This window comes from Rhea pennata, chromosome 3, assembly GCF_028389875.1.
Source record: "Rhea pennata isolate bPtePen1 chromosome 3, bPtePen1.pri, whole genome shotgun sequence".
Lineage (NCBI taxonomy): Eukaryota > Metazoa > Chordata > Aves > Rheiformes > Rheidae > Rhea > Rhea pennata.
Window position 1 is genome coordinate 35782289 of NC_084665.1, and position 22140 is coordinate 35804428.

General features: G+C 48.9%; 1 protein-coding gene across 1 annotated transcript; it reads left to right on the plus strand.

Moving 5' to 3' along the window:
* The first annotated feature begins 334 nt into the window (after positions 1-334).
* Positions 335-19212, plus strand: AARS2 (alanyl-tRNA synthetase 2, mitochondrial). Its single transcript, XM_062571982.1, has 22 exons — positions 335-559; positions 948-1136; positions 1795-1940; positions 2748-2942; positions 3475-3619; positions 4070-4215; positions 4507-4615; positions 5230-5268; positions 6057-6168; positions 6726-6853; positions 7590-7740; positions 9930-10099; positions 11109-11222; positions 11646-11786; positions 12433-12570; positions 12975-13084; positions 14938-15046; positions 16404-16526; positions 16942-17052; positions 17927-18010; positions 18132-18242; positions 18647-19212. Exons 1-22 carry the CDS (start codon positions 335-337, stop codon positions 18809-18811), a joined length of 2961 nt encoding a protein of 986 aa, XP_062427966.1. The 3' UTR covers positions 18812-19212.
* The last annotated feature ends 2928 nt before the right edge of the window (positions 19213-22140 follow it).

The following is a 22140-nucleotide window of genomic DNA, read 5'->3' on the forward strand; positions in this document are numbered from 1 at the left end:
CCGTATAGCAGTGCCGAGTGGGGCGGGAGGCCTGGCGCCATTGCGGTGTGCCGTTGGCGCGGGTCCTCCCACGGAGCGCCCCACGGGCTTGGGAGCGGGAGCCGCTGCAATCGGGGGCTACTTGAGTCCCGGGCGGCGGGCTGGCAGCTGTCCCGAGCCGGCCCCGGCGTATGCACACCGAGCGCAGCCGAGGAGTAACCCCTACTCCCTGCAGCGGCGGAGGCCAGCTGCGGTCCCCCTCGATCCCATCGGCCCCTGCACTGGCCCTGCTTCTTCCGCCCTTCTCGGTGCCCTTCCTGAAGCCACCCTCGTCCTCCTTCCGCCCTCGGCCAAAATGGCGGCAGCCGGGCGGCTGCGGCGCCGCCTGCTGCTGGCCGTGGCCTGGCCCTGGGGCTGCAGCCCCCGCCGCTGGGGCACCGGTGGCCCGACGGCCGGGCAGGTCCGCGCCGCCTTCCTCCGCTTCTTCCAGGAGCGCCATGGCCACTGCCGCCTGCCCTCGGCCCCCGTGCGGCCCCGCGGGGACCCGCGCCTCCTCTTCGTCAACGCGGGCATGAACCAGGTGCTCCCCCCACCGCGGACCGGCTGCGAGGGGCGATGCGGCCCCCGGCTCTCCGCGCCGCCGGGCCTCGCCCGCCGCCTGTGTCCGGCCGAGGGCTGCAGCTGTCCCCCCGGCTGGGGCCCTTCCCTGCAGGTCCCCTGGGCGGGCTTCCCGGGAGCTGCTCTTCCTCAGAGAATGCAGTTTATCTTGAGCAGGAAAGCCCTTTTCACAGAGGTCTCCTGTGGCGTGATCGGCTCTTGTATGTCCTTGTCGCCTCACACCTCTCCCATCTTCTCATACATCTCTTCTGCTTGTAGCTCTATATCTGTATTTCAGGAGTCCCAGTCATAAGCCTGCTGTGCTGGGTGGTATCTAGAAACAAGAGAGGTCTCTCTGCCTTGATTTCTAGTTTAAGCCCATATTCCTGGGCACAGTGCATCCCCGGAGCGAGCTAGCGCGGTACAAGAGGGTGGTGAACAGCCAGAAGTGCGTGCGTGCTGGAGGGAAGCACAATGACTTGGAGGACGTGGGCCGAGATACTTACCATCACACCTTCTTTGAGATGCTGGGGAACTGGTCCTTTGGAGATTACTTTAAGGTGAGGCAATAAGAATCAACCCTCTCAAGGGGGAGATGCGGTTTTGCTTTTACAGCATTATGTTTGTGCTGTAGCACCACAGAAATAGCTGCACAAGGCTTTGGCAAGCTCTGAATTCCCTGTCGGAAGCTCTGTGGCCTGAAGCAGAGGTGGTCAGTTGGTATGCTGAATCACTAAATGTGCCCTGCAGAGAACGTATTTCTCTCAAAGCGCTCAAACCTTCCAAAGCTGCCTGTGTAAGTGCTGGTGTTGACCATTTCATGTGGCTGAAGGAAGGTTTCCAGTTCATTTTGTTTGTTATTAGAAAGTTTGAAAAGCAGAGAAAGATAACACTATTTTTTTTGATAGTAAACACAATTCTTCATGGAACAAAAATAATCCATGTGGCTGTGTTGGTAAACAGGTGAGTGTGGGCCATGCTGTGATTCTGAAGGCCTCTCGAAGATTTAAGAAGGTCATAATTTTCCACAGCTATTTGAGAAGAACTGTCTCACTGGCCTTATCCCCATCATGCTTTCTGGCATGTGCCTTAAAATTGCAAAGGGACAGAAAAATTGAAATTAGGTTCTTTGGTGTTTGACTCGCATTGTAAAGAACCTTCATGTCTCCTTTCATGCCTTGGATTACTGTGCTTCCTCTGTGTTCCCTTCCTATTCAGAAGGAAGCATGTAGCATGGCCTGGGAGCTCTTGACAGAGGTCTACGAGATCCCCAAAGATCGTCTGTATGTCACCTATTTTGGCGGAGACTCTTCACTGGGGCTGAATGCAGATGAAGAGTGCAGGGACATATGGCTGTGCCTGGGGTAAGTTGTGTGAGAGAAGAGGTTCTGAACAGCAAGCAGTGATGCTTCAGTCTCCGTAGTCTCTCACTTGCTCTTCAGTTCATGGGAGTCAGATGTAGGTGCCAAAAATTGAGCTTTAAACTCATTTGCTTTCTGCTTTGTTTGGGCTGTTAAAAGTCAGCTGAACTCTGAGCACCCTGAGGTACTTCATCTTTAAGCTGTTGTTCAGATGAGGAGCTGCGTTCTTTAGGATGCGTCTGACCTGGATGAAGTGAGGTGGTGATCTCTGTTTCATGTGCAGTAATGCTGCTCCCACTTATCCTCCTTTGTGTGGATACATCCTCTCTGTCATGAGCTGTGGAGATTGCTTTCTCTTCTCAAAGCTAGCAATGGCCATCTCAGCCTGAAGATGAAGCCACTGCAGAAAGCACTGATGTACTTTGGGAGCTTGTTCCAGGCTGTACGTGGACTTTGAGCCAAAGGCTGTTACTTCTATGCCATGTTGGTGTCCTGCTCTGCTGGAATAACCTCCAGAGAGAAAAGTGAACTGCATGGAACCAACAGAGACCGGGTCGTCCATCAGAAGGAGAAAAACTGAGCTTGCTAGCCATGCTGAGCAATGAGTAGAATCTATCTGTTTTTGTGCAACTTATCCCTGCTAAGGCATTTAATTTCTTGTGAACAGAAGCAGGTGAATCCTGATGTGTTTGCGTACTGAGTTTGTAGCAGTCAGAAAGGATCATGTCTCCGAGTTTCTCTGTAATTTAGGCTAATCTGTATTTTGTGTGCATGCCTCAGTCCTACCATCCCTGCTGTTTGCCTTTCCAGGGTGCCTGCCCACCATGTGCTTCCTTTCCCATTGAAGGACAACTTCTGGGAGATGGGAGACACAGGTCCTTGTGGTCCATGCACGGAGATCCACTATGACCATGTGGGTGGTGGCAGAAATGCTGCAGCACTGGTGAACCAGGGCAGCCCCGATGTAGTGGAGATCTGGAACCTAGTCTTCATGCAGTATAGCAGGTACTGGGTATCCAGTCCAAGCCCTGGAGCCTTTCCCTTCTCTGACATCAAAACTGTAATCATTTTCTCAGAAATCTCACTGCTTTCCAGGAGGTGGCAATACAGGATCAAAGGGAAAGCAATGGAGATGTGTTCACTGTAGCCCATGAGCTGCCTTTGCCATGTTTCTGAAGTCCTTCCTCGCCCTGTTCTGCCTCTTTTCCTTCACTGCTTCATCTCAGATATTCCTTTAGGTCTGCAGCAGCACAGAAAAACTTCTAGAAGGAGTAGAAGGGCTTAGGCCCTTGTTCAGGGCAGGCCTTTTCCCTTACATTACAGTATGTCCTGACTATCTGATGGCCAGAGCCTGGCTGTTTAGCAGTGCCACCCCAGGCTGCTGTTAGTCCTGTCTTTTCGATCACCTGCCCCAGCACTATTTCCACCCTCTGTCACTCTCCCATCCCCTATAAATCGCCCGCTCCTCATGTTCTTTGGCTTTGGACTGAACTCTGCTTCACTTTTGCCTTTTTTTTTTATTCTGGTGTGCTAACAGAGAGGTGGAGGGGAATTTACTTCTCTTGCCCCAGCACCATGTGGATACAGGAATGGGCTTGGAAAGGCTGGTGACAGTTCTGCAGAACAAGCGTTCCAACTATGACACAGATCTCTTCACTCCCATTCTGGATGCCATTCACAAGGTAATAATGCTGCTGCTCAGAGTGAGTCACAGTTAAACTAAAGCCCCATGAATGCAGAGTGCTTGACTGGTACCATAATAGAGCCTTCTCTACACGTTATTACCGTACAGGATTTTAAGACAAGAGGTATGTCTGGCCAGGCCCACAGCAGCATTCTTGAGAAGCTGGGGAAAAGGCCAGACTGGGAATCCACTGGGATAACAGCACTGGTGATCCATGTTTCTCCCAGGGTCTGTTAAATACCTCAAGGCCAGGGAGTTGGTTGATATCTCTTAGGCACAAAAGTCTTGATCTGTAATGTTCTCAAAAGGTTTTATGAGTACGTCTTACATCATAGGTTCAGAGGCAGTTGACAAGCATAAAAGTGAAGTGTGTAGCTGGCTGGTTTACATTACAACTTTTCCACAGCCATTCACTGCTGCTAATTTATCTCCCTGCTTTCTCTCCTAGGGCTGCGGGGGGCCCAGATACCAAGGTCTGGTTGGGGAGGCTGACGTTGGGGCTGTGAACATGGCCTACCGTGTGGTAGCAGATCACGTGCGTACTTTGTGCGTGTGCATCACTGACGGCATCTACCCAGGCCTGTCTGGAGCAGAGTAAGGACAGAGGGTAGATGGAATTAGATCCAGAAAGGAAAGGGAAAAGGGAATATGAGCAGCTGTATGGGAGAGGTTCTGGAGTGGGTCAAAGACAGGGAGTGGGTGAGCTGTGTAGAGAGAGGAAGGAGAGGGCCTGGAGGCATTCAAGATCCTCAGGGTCATCCCTAGATAGATGTAAAGTGTAGGATGCAGTTGACACATTGATAGATCAGGCCAGTGAGGAGCTGGATGTAGGAGCGAGGCTGTAATGCTCACATGGCTGTCTAAGGAATCCTGCCCTGCTTTCAGACTGGTGCTGCGTCGGATCCTGCGCAGGGCTGTCCGCTTTTGCTCTGAAGTCCTCCATGCCCCACCTGGGCTCCTAGCCTCCCTGGTGCCTACTGTGGTGGACGTGCTGGTGAGTAAGATCTGCTGCCTTGAGGAGGAAGAGTTTCGCACAGGACGTATTCATCCCCATGTGCCTTTCCTATGCACTGTCAAGAGACAGCCTGTGATGGGAAGGAGCTCTAGGAGAGTGTGGCGCTGTGCGTTGCTACAGTAAAACTCTCTTGTGTATCTTGATCGCTTGTGATTGGAGGAAAGGGGTCTAGTGTGATCTGTGGCACACTCAGCACAAGTATGTGTGTAGGTGTGTGTATGCTGCTGTTTCCCAAAGGCAGTGCTTACCACATAGTCATATCTGGTTAAAGCCACCTGAAATTGGTCCCTGAGATTACTAACAGCCTCCTAAAAGAAACTGCTTCCTTATCCTTTGTAAATTGATGTGACTGCCGCAGAGATTTTGTGTAGAGGCTAGCAGGGGAGGGTCACAGGGAGACAGCCAGGAGATGGCAGCTGTAACTCTATGTGTGATTCTCCCTCTGTGATGCTGTCTCTGAGTCTGTGCAGTGGTGCTCAGAATGTATTCTCACTTGCCTGAGAAACCTCTATAATGCGTGTGGCATGCTGTGAGATCCCCTGAGGAAGCTGCTGTGGATGTTGTTATCACTAACTGTGAGGCTAACTCTACAGGGAGATGCCTATCCAGAACTGAGGAAGAACATGGACCAGGTGAGCAGTGTGGGATCCCCTAGAGAGAACCCTCTTTCTTGTCTTCTTTCTTAAATGCTGCTTTTGGAGGCAGGAGCGGGGCCTGCTCTGGGACTTAATTGGAGGGGTCTGCCCTGCCTCCTCCATTGCTGGGTTCTCATGGGTAGGCTGAGATGTGCTGGGCATGTGTGTGTATCATGCACTACCTGGGACCAAGAAGTACCTCTGGCAGATTTCCCCATATGGGAGCTATATGAGATCCTGACAGGGGCTTCTTGTCCTGGTATAAGAGCTGTTGTTCTGACAAAACTAGGGCAGCTCTTTTGTCAAATGGAAGTACAGCCTGTCCTAGCATGGGTACCCTTTCTCCCAGTGGATTGGAGGTTTAAGGTTAGTCAGAATAACTAATTTACAGGCTGCTCCGTGCTTGCTTCTACTGACAGCAACTGTGATGAGCAATTTCTCTGGCTGTTCTAGTCTTGCAGTTTTAATTGGGTTGCAGGCAAGAATTTCTGCAGGGCACATTAGTCATCATTGAGCTTCCCCCATGTAGATGGTCAATGTTCCCTTCACAGGAAGGGTGACAGGGTGTCAGAAGATACAATGGGTTTAGCACTGTCTTATAGCACATCAGAACCATATTGTGATGGATACTTACAGAAGAAAAAGGCTGGTTCAAGTAGATGTAGCACCTGTTAGACACCCACTTGGCTGCTTTGAGCTCAACTTAGCAAGTAGCCTAGTGATACCAGAGCTGAGCTGAGGAGCTCTCTGAAGTGTTACAGCTAACCCTTCTGTTCCTTGAGGAGATTGCGGATATCATCAATGAGAACGAGGCTGCTTTTCTGTCCTCCCTTGAGCGTGGGAGGCGTATCATTGAGCGGACAGTGCAGCAGATGGAGCCCTCCACGTATTTCCCAGGTAAGTCTCTGTCTTCTGCCTGGCTGTACTTGAAGATGGCTTGATCCAAGTTCTTACAGGCATCACAGTCAAAACTCTGGTGAATGTCTGCCTGCCTCCCCCACATGTGTTCAATGACGTTCCAGTAGTGAACATTCCAATGCCAGATGTTGCTCTAGTCTCCTGATTGTGATTATTTCCAAGTACTTTGTTCTCACCACCAACTAGGCATCAAAAAGCTAGAAACATCCCTTGCTGCTTTATTTACCATTTAACTGGCTTCTTACAAGTACAGAGCTGGAAGAAGTAGCTTAGGACTCAGAGCAGCTTATCCAGATGTGCTGCCCTGAGTTTTAGCAGAGAAGGGGCTCTGGCACACCACTGAGTGTGGTGTACTCAATCCCCTGTGAGAGGGACTGTGTGACTGCTCTTCCCTTCCCCATTACCGATGCAGTTGTGCATAGCATAGGTGAACGCAGTTACCAGAGCATACACTAGATTGATCCCATCTGAATGACTCTGGAGATACTTCCGCTTTCAGTAACTACAGAGAGTTTGTGCTCCTTTCGGTCCTGCAGCTGAAGTAGCCTGGTCTCTCTATGGGAATTTGGGGTTCCCTCTGGATTTGATTGACTTGATGCTTGAAGAAAAGGGGATCCGCTTGGATTCAGCTGCTTTTGATGAACTTGTTCTGGAAGATGCCAAGGTAAGAGGGACACTCTGCTGATTAGAGTGAGAATTTGGAGCTTGTCCTCTGTCCTGTGGGCAAAGAAGCAGAATTCGTCTCACTGCTGGGGCTCTTCAGATGCACCCCAGCGCTAGGGCACCCTTTCCCTGAAGTAGAAGTGGGTCTGATCATCGCGATTATAACACCATGCTTTCACTTTTGGGCTTGGGGCTGAAAGCATTGGTTGGTGATTCCTCTGCAGATTCTAGAAGTGTTTTACAATTTTTACCATTGCTTGAGTGGGAATTATCATAGAACAGTATTGATTAGGAGGAACCTCTTGCAGTTACCTGGTCTAGCTCCCCACTCAAAGCAGGGCCAGCTTAGACGTCCAAAATAGCAAGTGATTTCTCAAGAGTTAATGTACTCCCCTCAGTCTCTTTGGTGTTGGGAGACTCACGCTGCCAGACCCTGTTGAGTGATCAGATCAAGGCCTTGCTGTACTGGAAGTTTTGGAGCTATATAGCAAGCTGTTCAGGGAGGTTTGATTGTGTTAGCAGTTGCTTATGGCCTGCCTCAAGGCTAGCACAGGGTGACATTGAGTTCTTGTGGGTTAGAGGGAGTGAGATTGGTTTAATAGAAGCTTGCAGCAGCACAGCTATAAGTGAGCCTTATCCAGGAAGGTGGAAGGAGTTTTTAGCCTTAAAGCTCCAGCTATTGGTTTGGATGCACCTAAGATACCTCTCATCTTGACTGTGCCTTTTCTCCACTGTAGCGGAAGGCTCATGGCCTGCAGGCAGAACAGCTGGAGGGTGCAGATGTGCATCTCGATGTGCACTCATTGGCTCAGCTGCAGAGCAACAGTGTGCCTGTTACTGATGATTCACCAAAATACGCCTACACACTTGGGCAGCATGGGCAGTATGGTAAGTGGCTCGTCCCATCCATAGGGCAGGCTCTACCTTAGGGTACTGGAAGAGACTCTCATGAGACTGCTCTTACTTCCTAACCTCATGCCTGCAGGAAGGCATGTGCCCTGTGGTTCAAACCAGTCTTGCTGCTGTGTCTTTTCTGTGCCCTACCTGTGATCCCAAGGTAAATGCTGATTTTGCTGCTGGTGATGTGTCCCCAGGAAGGCCCTAAGCTGGTGGCAAGGCTGTGAGCTCTGAGTTGGTCTTACTGTGCACAATGCTAAACAGTGCTCTGTTGATTTCTACTGGAGGTGAATGCCAAGCCTTTCCCTGACAATCAGGAGTGTGAGTGCTAGGGAGAACAGAGAGGCTGCTGAGAGTTTGAGTAGTTGTCTAAGGCCTTGCACTCAGTATTTCTGTGGCAGGCCAGTAGATGCCAGTGCAGTTTTCTTATCATTTTGGGTAATGGGATACTGATGCTCTAGGGAAAGTATGAAGCTAAAACTACAGAGAGTAGGAGATGGTGTGGCTGTCACAAACAATTAGAAATAGCCGTGTACAGCCAGCTCTCCCTTACCCACTGTGCTGGTGGCAACCCACATTATGCAGAAAGTGAGGTAGCTCAAACTGTATATATTACAACAAGAGCATAATGGGAAAAAAAAAGTCCAGCAGTGACATTGGCTGAAATCTGCAAGCTAGCACTGTTTCACCTGCTTAGTCACTGAATCATAGAATAATTCAAGTTAGAGGGAATCTCTGGAGATCTGATCTCCTGCTCAAAGAGCATCAGCTTCCTAATCGGATCAGATTGTTCAGGGCTTTGTCCAGTCAAGTTTTCTGCTTCTCTGGGCCCTATTCCAGCTCTTTATCACTTTTCTTATCGTTACCCCCCACTTGCCTTTATTACTCTTACTGTGAAAATTTTTTTGCTTGTGTCCAAGCATAAATTTCCTGCATGGGAATTTGGCTCAGTCACCCATGATCCTTTTGCTCTGCATCTCTGGGAATCTGGCTCCAGTTTCTCTATATTCTCCCACTAAGATCTTCCCTTTACTTTCTGTTCTTCAGGCTGAACAAACCTTGTTCTCTCAGTCTGTCCTTGCATGTCATGTGCTGCAGCCTCCTGACCATCTTGGTGGCCATCTGCTGGATTCGCTCCTTTATTTCAGTGTCTGTCTTGTACTGGAGAGCCAAAAACTACCCAGTACTGTCATATCACAGGTGGCAGACAGAGGGGTGTAGTCACTTTCCTTGACCTGCTGACTACACTTTCATTCATACAGTCCAGTATGCAGTCAACATTCCTTGCTGCAAGGCCACCCTGTTGACCCATGTCCAACTTGTTCCTGAAGACCCCCAGGTCTTTTTCTGAAAGCTGCTTTCAATCCAGGTGACATTCATGTAGCCTTTGTTGAACATCACATAGTTTTTGTAGGCCGTTGAGATTCCTCTGAAAGGCAGCTCTACTCTCCAGCCTATCAACCTACCTCTACCAGTTTGTTAACATCCACACAGAAGGGGGGTGCATCTCATCCCATCAGGGACAGTCGTTAATGAAGATGTTCAACAGTGTGGTCCTCAATATCAACTGCTGAGTAGCTCTACTGGTAACTGAGTATCAGTTGAACTTTGAGCCATTGAGCACTTTCAAGTCTTTGAGCCCAATTGTGCAGCTAGTTATTCAGCCAGCTTAGAGTAATCTACCTGCCCTGTTCATATTTCCCTAATTTGGCTACAAGGGTACTACAGGAGGGTCTATCAAAACCTTTCTAAGTCAAGGAAAGTGGCATCTCTTGTCTTCCCTTATTCACCAAGCCAGTCTTCTCATTGTAGAAGGGAGTCAAGGTGGCCAGGCATGCAGTGTAGCACCATACAGACATGTCTATGCTTCATCTTTCTCAAGTGGACTCATGTGGAACTGGACTGGGCATCCCTGCTTTGGCAGCCTGGTTAACCACTACCCAGAAGGTCTATCCCTGGTTAAGCAAGAGATGACTGTGCTATTTTGGGACTTTATTCCAAATAATAGATCCTTTGTCCTTTCTGCTGATAGATTTGTTTGTCCTACTAGGGCAAAGGAAAGTCCTGGCTTTCAGTGTAGACTGGATATTGGCAGGATTGGCACATGAAAGTGGTGCCTCCCTTGTTGTGATCTGATGGGATGCGCACACTAATGGCTGCTATCTTCTTGCCCTTGGCAGAGTTCAGTCCATGCCAGGCCACTGTCCTGATGCTGTACAGAGATCAGTCTCTCCAGGAGGAGGTTGGGGCAGGACAACGCTGTGGTGTCATCCTGGATCGGACTAATTTCTATGCAGAGCAGGGTGGACAAAACTCTGACCGGGGCTACCTGATGCGCTTGGGACAGCAGGTGAGGCCCTTTGACTAAATCCAAGGTAGCCATAGTTCCTGAGGTCAAGTAAACTTTCCCAAATGATGGACTCTTGCTATATTAATTTGCAAGCTGCAGTGTGTGGGCAATTCCTTTGGCTTTGCTTCAGGGTTCGTTGGGGCAAGGGAAAGCAGCAACACCTTCTCAGAGGTGGATCTGTTGCTCTGATAGTCTCAGGGCTTTGCAATTTATTCTTACGGAGAAGGCTTTAAAAAGTCTTCTTGTGCCTCCCTTCAATATGTTGCCCTCTTTCCAGCTAGGATGATAATGCAGAGAGAAGGCAATCAGTGATCAGAAACTCTACCAGCTGAGTAACTTGTATCTGGCCAGTCCTGGAGAACTGCAAGAGGTGCCAAACCAGCAACCTAGTGCAAAAGTTCTTATCCCTCCCAAAAGCATCAAGGAGGACCCACACCCCCCAGCTCTGCAGCGTGTTTTTTCTACCCTGCCAGAGAGAGCGTTTTGACCCTCTTATAGGAAGTTACATGGGATACAGTTTTAGCTCCCTCCCACACTATCTCTTGAGAATCACATCTAGGCATTGATACTGCCTTTTTAGCCTTGCAAAATGGAATAGTGTCTTGCTCAGAACTTCTCCCAAGCTGAAGGGGGGAGTGAGTTTATCTTGCCAGCCCAATGAGGCAGAAGTGATTCCTCAGATACCTAGGACAGGTGCATTGGCTGTTGCTGTCTGTGTTCTCATGGACAAGTATCCTTGTCTAGAAAATTCATTGGCATAGTTGATTTTGCTGCCTCTGCACTGAAAGCTGGCAGACTTGACAGGTTGTGCAGTGGCTAACTGGACACTAGGAATGGCTGAAGCACTCTGGTTGCATTGACAAGAAGTTTGTCCTTGCTTTTCCCACCACTTCCCTCTCTTCTAGAGACCAGCATGGGTCATGTTTCCCAGTGGGGTGATGCAGGCACTAGTACTGCTCTTTGGATGTTCCCTGTGTCCTAACGTGCCCTTGTGTGTCTCTTTGTCCAGGATGTGCTCTTCCCAGTGGAATCAGTTCATCTCTGTGGTGGTTATGTGATCCATGAGGTCACTGCTATGGAAAATCTGCGTGTTGGGGACCAAGTGCAGCTCTTTGTGGATGAGGTGATGGCTCGTTTGCTCTTAAGCCTTTTCCAGCCTTGTTTTGAGAGTCTTGCAATGCCCTGAGTAACCTGGGCACAGCAGAGCTTTGTCTCTTGTGCTCCTGAGACTGCTCTTCATTACAATGTGAGGCAGGAGAGAGAGCTCACAAATGTCTCTGTCCATAATCTTCTAGGAGTTTTGGATCTGTTGCAAGGTATCTGGCCTGCCCTTTCCTGTTTTACAGAGCTGATCCCATGGGGAAAGAAGCGGGATGAACTTGTGTCACAGGGCAGATCTGTCTACTAGCTGTGCTGCCTATTCTTTTTCCTTGTCTCCTCCCACCCCCTCACATGCAGCCTTTCTCTTACCTCTCCAACCCATCACCTGCTCCCCACAATCGTAGAAACCTTCCAGCACTCACTACCAACCTGTCTGTGCTTTCAGGCACAGCGGCTGGCCTGCATGACCAACCACACGGCTACCCACCTGCTGAGTTTTGCACTCCGCCGTGTCCTGGGAGACCACACAGAGCAACGAGGGTCCCATGTGACAGCGGAGCGGCTGCGCTTTGACTTCAATACCAAGGTGACCCTGGACTTCTGGTGGGCCTTGGCAGAACTAGCATCTTGGGACTGGCCATCTTCTCAGGGATTTTTCTACACTCACCATAGTGAATCCTTTTGAGACAAGTCAAGTTTTGTCTGAGAAATAAAACTTAGTCCTCTAGAGGTGATGGGCTCAGCTTTGTACTGACCTGGGTCTGAGGAGGGCCTACTGAAAGAAAGGATGGGGGGCAGAGAGGAAGGAACTTAACAGGGCTAGTGGATGTGGAGCTGACCTGGGTAGTCTCTGAGAGACTCACAGCTTGAGTATGGCACATGCTGGGATGTGTCTGGTATCTGTTGGTAATCCAAGTGGGAGGGCTTGGGAATTGAAAGCTGTCAGGGCAGGCTGAGCACTGGTCCTGCTAACCTGTCACTTATGGCGGCATCTATCTCGAAGAATTCGGTTGATGCCCTTGGGTTAATAATCCTTATTGCTTTCCCTATTGCAGGAGGGAGTGGGAGGGCCATGATGCTCACAATTCCCTTCTACAGTTAGGGAAGATGAGACACAGAGGACAAGTGGTTTGTCCAAGATGAGTTGCCTGGGGCCATAGCACCAGTTCTCCCTGCTTGGTTCTGTGCCTCTTCAGAAACTTCCCCTGAAGGCAGCCAATTTCCTTCCCCAGGGCCCTGTGACCATGGAGCAGCTGCAGCAAGTGGAGCAAGTGGTCCAGGAGGTGATTAAACGAAATGAGGTTGTGCACATGGCTGAGGTCCCTCTCACACTAGCCAGAAGAGTCCAGGGACTTCGCTCTGTGGATCAGGTAAGACAGGAGGGCAGGGAATGTCTTCCTGAGCCTTATCCCTCAGTAGGAATCAGCTGCATCCTAAGAGATGCTGAAGCAACAGGTTTCTGCAAGAGAATTGGCTTCTAAAGCTCGGGAGGGGAAATAGAAGGGAGATAAGACTCTCAGGAGCACTGTCGTATCATGTGGGTGCTAGTGATGCACAGGCTTTCTACTCATTTCTCTGGATCAAGAGCTTGTAGTGTCAAGCTGGTGGTTTCTTTCTTGAGGGAAAAAAGGTGTTTGTGGGGGGAGCAGTGGTGCTGCCCCTGCCTCTTGGGGAGGGCCCAAGATAGTGAGGCAGGGACGTGAGGCCATGGGGCTAGTCTTCAGGTGTCTCTGAAGAACTACACTATTTGCTGCTGATCTGTCTCCTCTGTCAGGAGTATCCAGATCCAGTAAGGATAGTGTCCCTGGGTGTTCCTGTGGAAAGTGTGCTGATCCATGACTCTGAAGCTGCAAAGCACACCTCTGTGGAGCTCTGCTGTGGGACGTAAGTGACTTTCCCTACCTACAGTCAGAAGGCATGTTTGTGGGTGACTGCATCTTTGTGATTCTTCAGAGTTGCCTCCTACTCTGATCCCAGGACTAGGCTTGCAAGAGGATTTCTGTATGCCCTACAAGGCCTGTATACAAGCTGAGGAAGAAGAACGAGCACTGATGGATGAGGCAGAGACATTATTCCAAGCTCCAGTCCCTGTTCCTGTGCCACTTGGTTTCCTTACCTGAAAGATTTAGTGGTGATAGGGTAGGCTGGTTTTGAAGTTTTAGAAATTCCAGGATGAAAAAGCATGAGAGAAATACAAAGCATTATTCCTTGTTTCATTGTCTGAAACCTACTGTCATGGATGAGTGATGCACTTCACTCATAAGAGAGAAGCAGCAATATGTTTTATTGAGATAAGACGATGATTTAACAAGACTCAATGGCAAGGTACACTTGGTTATTTAATGCATGGAGGACAGGGTCAGAAAAAAGTGTCAAGGAGACACTCCTGTTGAGCCATGAAGTTCAGAATGGACCCCCTTGCTTTCCAAACCCCTTCTCAAGAGTCTGGGTACAGCTTGATCCAATCTTAGTCCCAGATTTGGTCAACAGTTTGTCTAAAGGATTATATGCACAGTCAATCACAGATGTAACTTAGCAAAGTTTAGGTGTGCTATTAGTCACTTGCTGGAGATCTTTCATGAGTAAGGAATCTCCTGACCTTGAGGAGATTGACCTTGACAGACATCCTTGCTCAAGAGGAGATTCTACTGTGCAGCTGGCTGCTGCACAGGAGAGCTCAATGGGCTCTGGGCTGCCTCCTATTTATGGGTTAGGTGGTTGACTTGTCATATTTGCATACCAGCTGTAAGGTATATTTGGGTGGGCACATGCTTAATTAGCCTTATATGCTGCTTACAGAGAGGTTGGGCTGAGGGAAGGGAAAGGGGGAAGTAGCACACCTCACCTGGAGCCAGAGGACTCCAGCAGAGTGAAAAGGGATGTGTGCCTTACCACACCAAATGGAGTTACAGGGCTTCTGTTTTGCAGGAAGGCTGAGGACCAAGCAGGAGACTGTGGAACAGTTGATCAGATAACTTGAAACCATTTTAACTGATTATCTTAATTAATGATCTTAGCTCTTCTCTGCTTTTAGCACTAATGAGAGTAGAAGAGTGAATCAATCTTAAGGCAATGCTGGCACAAGACAAAACAGGAAAAAATCGTCTTAGAACAGATGTAGCTGGAAATGAGCAAGTTTCTAATCATGAGTGCAGTCTTCTTGTGGGAGTAGTGGAACAAGGAACTGAATGGGAGTGGAGATGATCAATTTTAGTGAAGCTGTATGCCATCTTTGGTTGTGGTAACAGAGGACCTGAGACACTGTAGTTTTTTTTTCATATGCAGTGTTAGATAACCAAGAAGTAAGGTTGTCAGTCACATCTTCTGCCCTGTGACTGGATTCTACTGGCTGGTCTGTGAGCTGGCCTGACAGAGGAGGGATGGAGTTGTAGAAGAAGTGACTTTCTACAAGTTTTAGCAGGAGCTGAGTAGAAGAGAGAAATCCCAATGCATCTCACTGCTGAAGGAAAGGAATGCAAAGCAGAACTTGGCTGTTATGTGCTGTTTGACAGCAGCCTGCTGGGCAGGTAGCACAGCTCCTTTGAACTAGCCTCAACTCCACTGTCTCTTGCCTGACAGGGGTTCTGTAAGGATTTTAGAGGTAGGAAAGAATTGAAGCTGTTGGGTCTGGGCAGAGGGTGCTGAACTTGGGACACATCTAAAAGGAAAGTAGGTTTCCTGATTTCTGTTCTCACAGAGAAGCTTGTTTCCCTTCCTGTTCTCTGCTCGCTTTGCAGGCATCTACTACAAACAGGAGGGATGGAGGATCTTGCCATTATCAGTGAGCGTCAGCTGGCTAAAGGGATTAGCCGTGTCATTGCAGTGACAGGGGGACAAGCCAAACAGGTGAGAAAAAAGGACTGAGATTTGCCCTATGTCAGGGTTATGCCAGTAGGACCCAACTTTGTAGGTTCCCACTTAGGCAGTTTGTATCCTGGAGCACTCCTTGCAACATCTTGTCCAGCTTTCTCCTTTACTCTTGGGCCAAGCTCTGCTGATATACTTTGCTATACACCTCCAGTAACCCCTACCCTGGACTCCTGGCTTCATTCTTCCCTTCAGACCCCCTTTTCTAAGATGAGAACTTGACACACAATATCAAGAAGCCTCTGGCCTGTAAATTGCAGCCCCTAGGTAGGTGTTTAAAGGCATGATCCTTTGTGCCTTGGTTTCACCTTCTGCTTATCACAGTTGGATTTGCCCTGTATTCTAACAAGGCTCTGGCCTTAGTCTTACAGCCCTTTTGCTGCTTTAGGCTTTTTCTCCTGCTAAGCTGTGATCCTCGTCTGGCTGTATCTGTATAAAGAGTAAGCAACCTATTACTGTGTCTGTGCAATCTCTCTTCTTGAATATCTGGAAGGGTTGGGGGCCTGAAAGCCTTGCCTGCTTCTTTTGGGGTGCAGTCTGAGGAGAGTGACTTGCTCCCCAGTGGAACTGTGGGCTTTGGTCCACCCCAGCAAACATGTTGCCCTTTGGCTGGCTGGCTGCTGCACATCTGTGTTCTTCACAAGGCCCTTCTTGCTGCAGAGGAATGAAAGGCTGCAGGGCACATCTGCCTGCTTTGCTGGAAGTGCTGACCTAAAGAGCTCCCGAGAGTGTCTAAATCAGATAAGAGAGGGTGGAGGTAAAAGGGAGTGATTGGAGCTAGGGATATGTATCCTGGCTAGGATCCTCTCCAATCTCCACAACTTTCTTTCAGGCGTTCTGCTCTCCTGATATAAAATCTCCCAGGACTATCATGGGCACAAAGGTCTGGCAGTATAGGTCCAAAGTATAACGGCAATCATGGAGGGAAAATTGCATTTACTATTTTGTTAATGGTGTTGGGGAGAACCATCTCTCTTTAGTTTCAAGAATGCATTTGCTAGAGAAAGGAGCCCCAGTTACTTATGGGTGCTCTATAACTTTTTCTCGTTGAATTACTGATGATTTGGTGTGAGATAGATACTGAGTAAATGTAACTGCTAGGCAACTTGGTCCATGGAGTGTGACCATCTAGCAAAGGTTACAGATCTAGAGAGTCATTCTTAAAGCTGGTATCTCTAGGGGACAGTCATTCTTAAAACCTCTTTTTCTAGGTGTTTTCCTGTTGAATACTGAGAGTACTTGAATGATTATGACCCTGCAGTATCTCCACTTTCTGTATCCTTGTCCATTCTTTCTATTGCTGTATTTGAAGCATTCTCTCTCTCTCTCTCTCCAGGCCCGGGAAATGGGCCACTGCTTGGCTATGGAAGTGGACTCTGTCTCTATAAGAATGAAGCAGGAGAGCACCTCTGTCCCTGAGGTGCAGAACCTCTCCAAAGAAGTGGGCCAGCTGACCAAAGTAAGGATTATATTCCTGTGCAGAAAGATCCCAACATAGGCTCTATGGGTCACATCCCTTCTTCCCTGCTAAGTTCACATCTCATTGTGGTCCCTAGCAAGAGGAATTTACTAGCTACCAGCATCTCTTTGGCCAGAAAGATTTCAACCTGCATCTAGGTGCCTCTGTTACAGGGGTCCTAATGCTAGAGGGACCGTGGGAGGGTAACAGTTAAGAAGGGTTCCCAGGTTTTTCTCCAGGCTTTAGATGCCCAGCTGAAAAGAGAAAGCCACGTGCAGCCATGGCTGGCTAGCCAGATCGTGCAGAGCTAAAGGAGGGTATGGGAAGAGGTTATGCTCCAGTTGGACCTCCCAGAGAACTAGCAGTTTATTTCTAGGTACAGTTTAGTGTCCTTACACAGCAGATTGTCTTTCAGGTGGTGGCTAGCACTGCAATGCCCCAGTGGCAAAGAAAAGAACTACAGACCATTCTCAAAGCACTTCAACGAACAGCCAACACAGCTATCAAGAAACTGGAGATGCAGCAGGTATTGTGGCAGCAGCACATTCACTGCAGCCTGTTAAGAACAGCATGCAGCTTACACCAGAGAACCTGGTGTCTCTGTCACACTGCACAGCAACTCAGTCACTATGATCTCATTGGAGGGCAGGGGAAATTAGCTGTAATCGCCCACAGTGTAACCCAGGCCCTGGGTTGGCTTGATTTAACTGACCTTAACTCAGACTGTTGTTTAAAGTGCAATGAATGACTGGCCTTTCAGAACCTGTAAAATCCCCCGTCTCTCTGCCTGTGAAGATGAATAGCCCTATATCAGCACTTTTGGCAGACAGACAGATAACCATCACTTCCCTGTTTATAGATGGAGAAGATCAGGTACAATTCTGAGAAAATAGGCTTTACAAGGTCATGCAGTAAGACAGGTCTGCAAGACAGAGCCTTTCTTCCAATTCTGTGGATATTGCTCTGGCTTCCTACTACATTTCTGTGTCTTGCCAATTGACATGATTATATTTAAATTCATTTGAGAATGCTTATTGGTGATTTAGTGTTCTCAGTAAGAACTAGCTTTTCTTAAAGTACACGCATTTTGCCTCAGAAGCCTACTTGAGATATATGGCAACGTTAGGCACAGGAGAGAGGCCAAGGACCAAATGGGTCACAGTCTATTCCACTTTTGAAAGGGGTTCATCAGGCTCACTTTTGAGGAAGGAGGGTTATACAGGTCTCCACCTGGAGATTTCAGTCTGCAGTTTTACTCTGGCCTCTCTCAACACACATCTGCCCTCTGTCCCCCAGAGCAGCACCTCCATTCCTTCCGTACATATGTTGCATGTGTATATCCCAATGCAGCCCACCCTATGCCACATGTAGTCCTTCAAGTGCTGTGTTTCCTCCTGCAGGCTGCAGAGAAGGCACAAAGCCTGCTGGCAAAACATTGCAACCAACCTGTCATCATTGATACTGTCCCAACTGACTCCCTCTCTGTGAGTAACCTTTTGGCCCAGCAGTACTTCAGGTGCTCCATATGAGAAAAAAGAGATGCTGGGCATCTTTTCTGCTGCACGTAGGGATCTGCCTGACCCTTCCTAACTGTGCCTCTCCTAGATCCTAATGAAGGTAGTGAACCAGCTATGTGACAAGTCTCCTGGCACATCAGTTCTGCTGCTTAGCCCTCAAGCTTCTGGTGAGGTGCTCTGTGCATGTCAGGTGTCCAAGGTAAGCACAGCCCTACCAGAGAGGTGAGGAACCTGCCTGCAAAGGGGGACCAGGCCCACTTCTCTTTCTTGGAAAGAGAGGTCCCAGCTGAGGCTTTTCCTGGGATTTTTTCAAGTGTTGCTGGGTAATCATATAGAGAGAGTTAGGACCTGAGATGACCATACTGGAATCAGATACCCTTTCTGTCTCTGCTGGGCACAGATATCCCTGGATCCTCAGGGACGTATTTGCCCATGAGCAGGACACAGCATTAACATGTAAGCTCAGTTTTTGCAGTCCTGCCAGTCATGAGTGCCTCATGTAACAAGGACTCAGGTTGGATGAGAAGAGAAAGCACTTATCTTTCTTTATCTGGCCTTCAGAGTGACCCATAGTCCAAATGACACTGCTCTGTTTCTCCACAGAATTGCCTCCCTATGTTCTCCGCTGCTGACTGGGCCACGGCTGTCTGCATGCAGATGGAAGGCAAGGCAGGAGGTTCTTGTGTTGTCGCTAAGGGCAGTGGAAATGCCAAAGGCATGCAAGGAGCCCTGACTGCTGCAAGGGAGTTTGCTCAGAGTAAACTCTGAAATAAGTGTGATGCATTGGTGGCAGGACAGCTGTATGCAATGAGCTGTAAGCTATATGGACATTTGATGCACAGCACATATTGTACTCCATTGAGCTGGAAGGTTTAGCAGCTCCTCTACTGAAGACTGCTGCACCACTGTATTGGGGCTCTTGGCTTGTGGCCAGCAGGGATCAGCAGAGCACCTGCTCTTTCCTGATTCCACTGACTAAGTGATGCTGCCCGTTCCTATCACATGTTGGAACTGAGCCTTGGAAAGGACAAGCTGCCAGAATAGGTCTGTCTTCTGAAACAGTGTGGCTCCTGCCATAAGAGCAGAGCCAGGAGGCTCTATGAGGACACTGACAGTTGGCCAGTGCTGTCCCAAAGTTATTAAAGGATAGAGAGTGGTTGATTCCCTGATGTTTCTTGTTTGCTACATCTTCTTTTCTGCTCTGTTCTGGCAGAGGAGCTCTCTCTCTGCAGCCCCATCAGTCAGTACCCACTCTTGTCTAAGCAGTCCCATCCAACTGCAGAATTCAGGACCGCCACTCTCTGATAAAAATGCTATTATAATTTAGAAATGGGAAGAGAAGTCCCCCTGTCTGTGGGCTTAACCTTTTCAGCATATGCTTGTTAGGCTATGCAATAGTGCTAAAGCCATCCTTGCACAGAGGGAAAAAAATCATCCCAGCCTTCACCTTTTATCCTCATTTCTCCCTTCCTCTCGTAACTCCTTTTCATACTGCCTTCTGACTTCTTTCACAGCAGGCTTTAGGTAGGTGCTGATACATATCTAGCAATTTTGGGGTGCAGGTACTGTTGTCATCACTGCGTTTTAGTGTGGAACTCCCCACAGCAGGACAGCAGTAGCGTAGAGGAGAATAGATCTCCCTCATAAACTGGTTGTTTTTCATGACCAATAGCAGCCCCAGCAAACTCAACTGATGAAGAAATCTCAGGATAACGCCTGGCCAAATCTCTATTATTTTAGTTGCTACATTGGCCTAAATAAAGAGATGCTGTCTGGCCTGCAAAGTTCACAGTTAGCTGATCTGAAAGTGTGATGGGTAATGACACGAGCAGGTTTCACCATGGGAGCAGTAACAGTGGCTGGGCAGGGACCAATTTTGTGAGTGGGTAGGTTTGCCTAGCACTGTGGAGGAGGAGTCAGTAGCTACATGCTTCGAGGGGTGGGGGGAGGAGAGGAAGCAGAGTGATGGTGATGGCTGGGGGCAGGAAATGGGCAACAAAGAGTCAGAAGATAAGTTAGTAGTGTGCAAAGGGAAGTGGTTTGATAATACGTAGAAGGCAACCCCCCTGTGGTGAGAGTGACATGTCAGGAAGGTGATTTTGAGTGGCCTTGGCAGACTGATGCAAGGAGTTTTTGGTAGCTGAGAGCAGACCAGAAGTGATTAAAGGAGAGACGGTTGGCACAATGCCCTGTAGCCAGGACAGAACTAAGCCTCGCATACAGGCCTCGGGAGTAATCAGCCCTTCAGCCATGGGGCACAGCACTGCTCCCATGCATTGGCAATACGTGCAGCACAGGTTTGTAAGGCAGGCTCTGTAGACTAATGTGTTTGCCTGTTGCTTGATCTAGATTGGTCTTCATTTAGTTATGGAGTGATGCCATAAGTCAAGAGGATGTAGTAGGAAATGGTCCAATCTCCTAATTGGAGACCTGCCAACCCTCTTAGCTGCCTGTACGAGGGGTAGAAGGTGATAGTTTCTGTGAACAGAGCTTCCTTTCCATTACCTCTTCACTGAGCTGCTCAGTTGGGGAAAACTGGAGGTGAACATACAGTTCTGATTAAGAAAAATGAGTTTTCTTCCTTGTCTCAGTGGTGGTCCACCCCAAAACTTCCCTTGTGATCCCCAAAGTTTAAGGCTGCTCCTACACCTCTGCTAAGTGCCAAGATGTTGGTTCTGCAGAGGGCAGGATCTTGCACCTGTGCAAGTGCCTGATGTTAACAAGAGGTCTTGAAAGCAGAAGGAATGGAGTTGAACCTTCAGGGGCTGGCAATGCTCCCAACTGTCTGCCTGTGCTTCCCCAAAGAACTGACAGCTTCTACAATTGCAGCTAGGATACAGACAGTTGCCTCAGGCTATCTGTTTCAGTAAAATCTCCTTCCAGCCAGGGCAGTTAAAACAGGGCTTTTTAGGGACTGTGAGTTGAGGTGCCTTGGTATTTGCCTTTGCTGCCAAGAGGTAGCACAAGCCATTTCATCACCCACCCAGTAGAGCAGGTTGCTGCTCAGCACAGATTGTCCTTTGGCCTGTTTCCTTACCCTATGGTAGAGCAGCTCAGTGCTCTCCCAGAGCTTTTCTGTTCCCTCAGCCACCATCTCATTGCCTTTCCCCTTGCTAACAAAGAGTCTTTAGTGCTGGAATACAGAGCGCTTGCTGTCCTCTTCAAAAGAGCACCGGTGCTGTGGGAAGAGGTGGGAGCTGCGGTGTCAGTGACCTCTTTCCATTTTTGGAGTCAGAGGTGCTGCTGGTGCTTGTAATGTCTCTGCTGGGAACCTGTGTGAAGGGGAGAGAGTTGGAACATCCAGATGAGCAATTGAGGGATCTTGTGACAAGGCTGCAGGGTTGTTGGAGATGGTGCACAAATAACAAGGCAGGGCAGAGTGGGACATTTCATGCCATTGTTCAAAAGCGCTGTTAGTGCCCCGTATTAAGTGGCTGCTGTGTTTCACCTCATGGCAGTACTGGACAGGGGGAGGGAAAAGGATGCTATAGCTAATTGAGAAGAAGCTTTCCCAAAATGCTTTTGTGTGCATTCATATTACTATATTAATAGCTGCTACTGAGATGATGTCTCTTTTCAATATTGGAGAGTAGGTGTGAGGAGGAGGAGACGAATGCTGGGTTGAACTGCTCTTGCATCATACTCCAAAAGCAGTTCCTGAGCTTGCCAGCAGCAGCCTTACAGAATTAACCCCCTTTGGCCTGTTTTTTAGCTTAAAAGCTGCTGACCCTCCTGTAAACTTCTGCCCATCTGTTTAGATGAAGGAGTCCGTGCACTGACCTTCAAAGTAATGCCTTTACTGATGGAGAAGGTGTAAGTCAAGCCCTGAACATTCCTCTGGACAGCCAAGGGCTGCTGCAAAAGAGGCAACTGGACCGGTGGCAGAGGGCTTTGGGGCCTTTCAAAGGAGGCCCGTCTCTGCTGCAGGAGCTGTTGGGTTCTCAGCACTGTGGGAGGAGACTGGCTCAGTGAGTGAGCAACACAGACCTGGCTTCTTGTTTTCGCTTGCCCAGTGTGACCACACCAGCCCTCCTCTCCCCCTCCTGTGTCCTGTGGGGAAAGTAGGCATTCTGAGTGTGCTCCCCACTCTGAGACTG

Coding starts and splice junctions, on each gene's coding strand:
- AARS2 (XM_062571982.1), top strand. CDS start 335: ATGGCGGCAGCCGGGCGGCTGCGGCGCCGCCTGCTGCTGGCCGTGGCC. Junction 2,943..3,474: donor GTCTTCATGCAGTATAGCAG/GTACTGGGTATC, acceptor GTGTGCTAACAG/AGAGGTGGAGGGGAATTTAC. Junction 18,243..18,646: donor GTGCATGTCAGGTGTCCAAG/GTAAGCACAGCC, acceptor GTTTCTCCACAG/AATTGCCTCCCTATGTTCTC.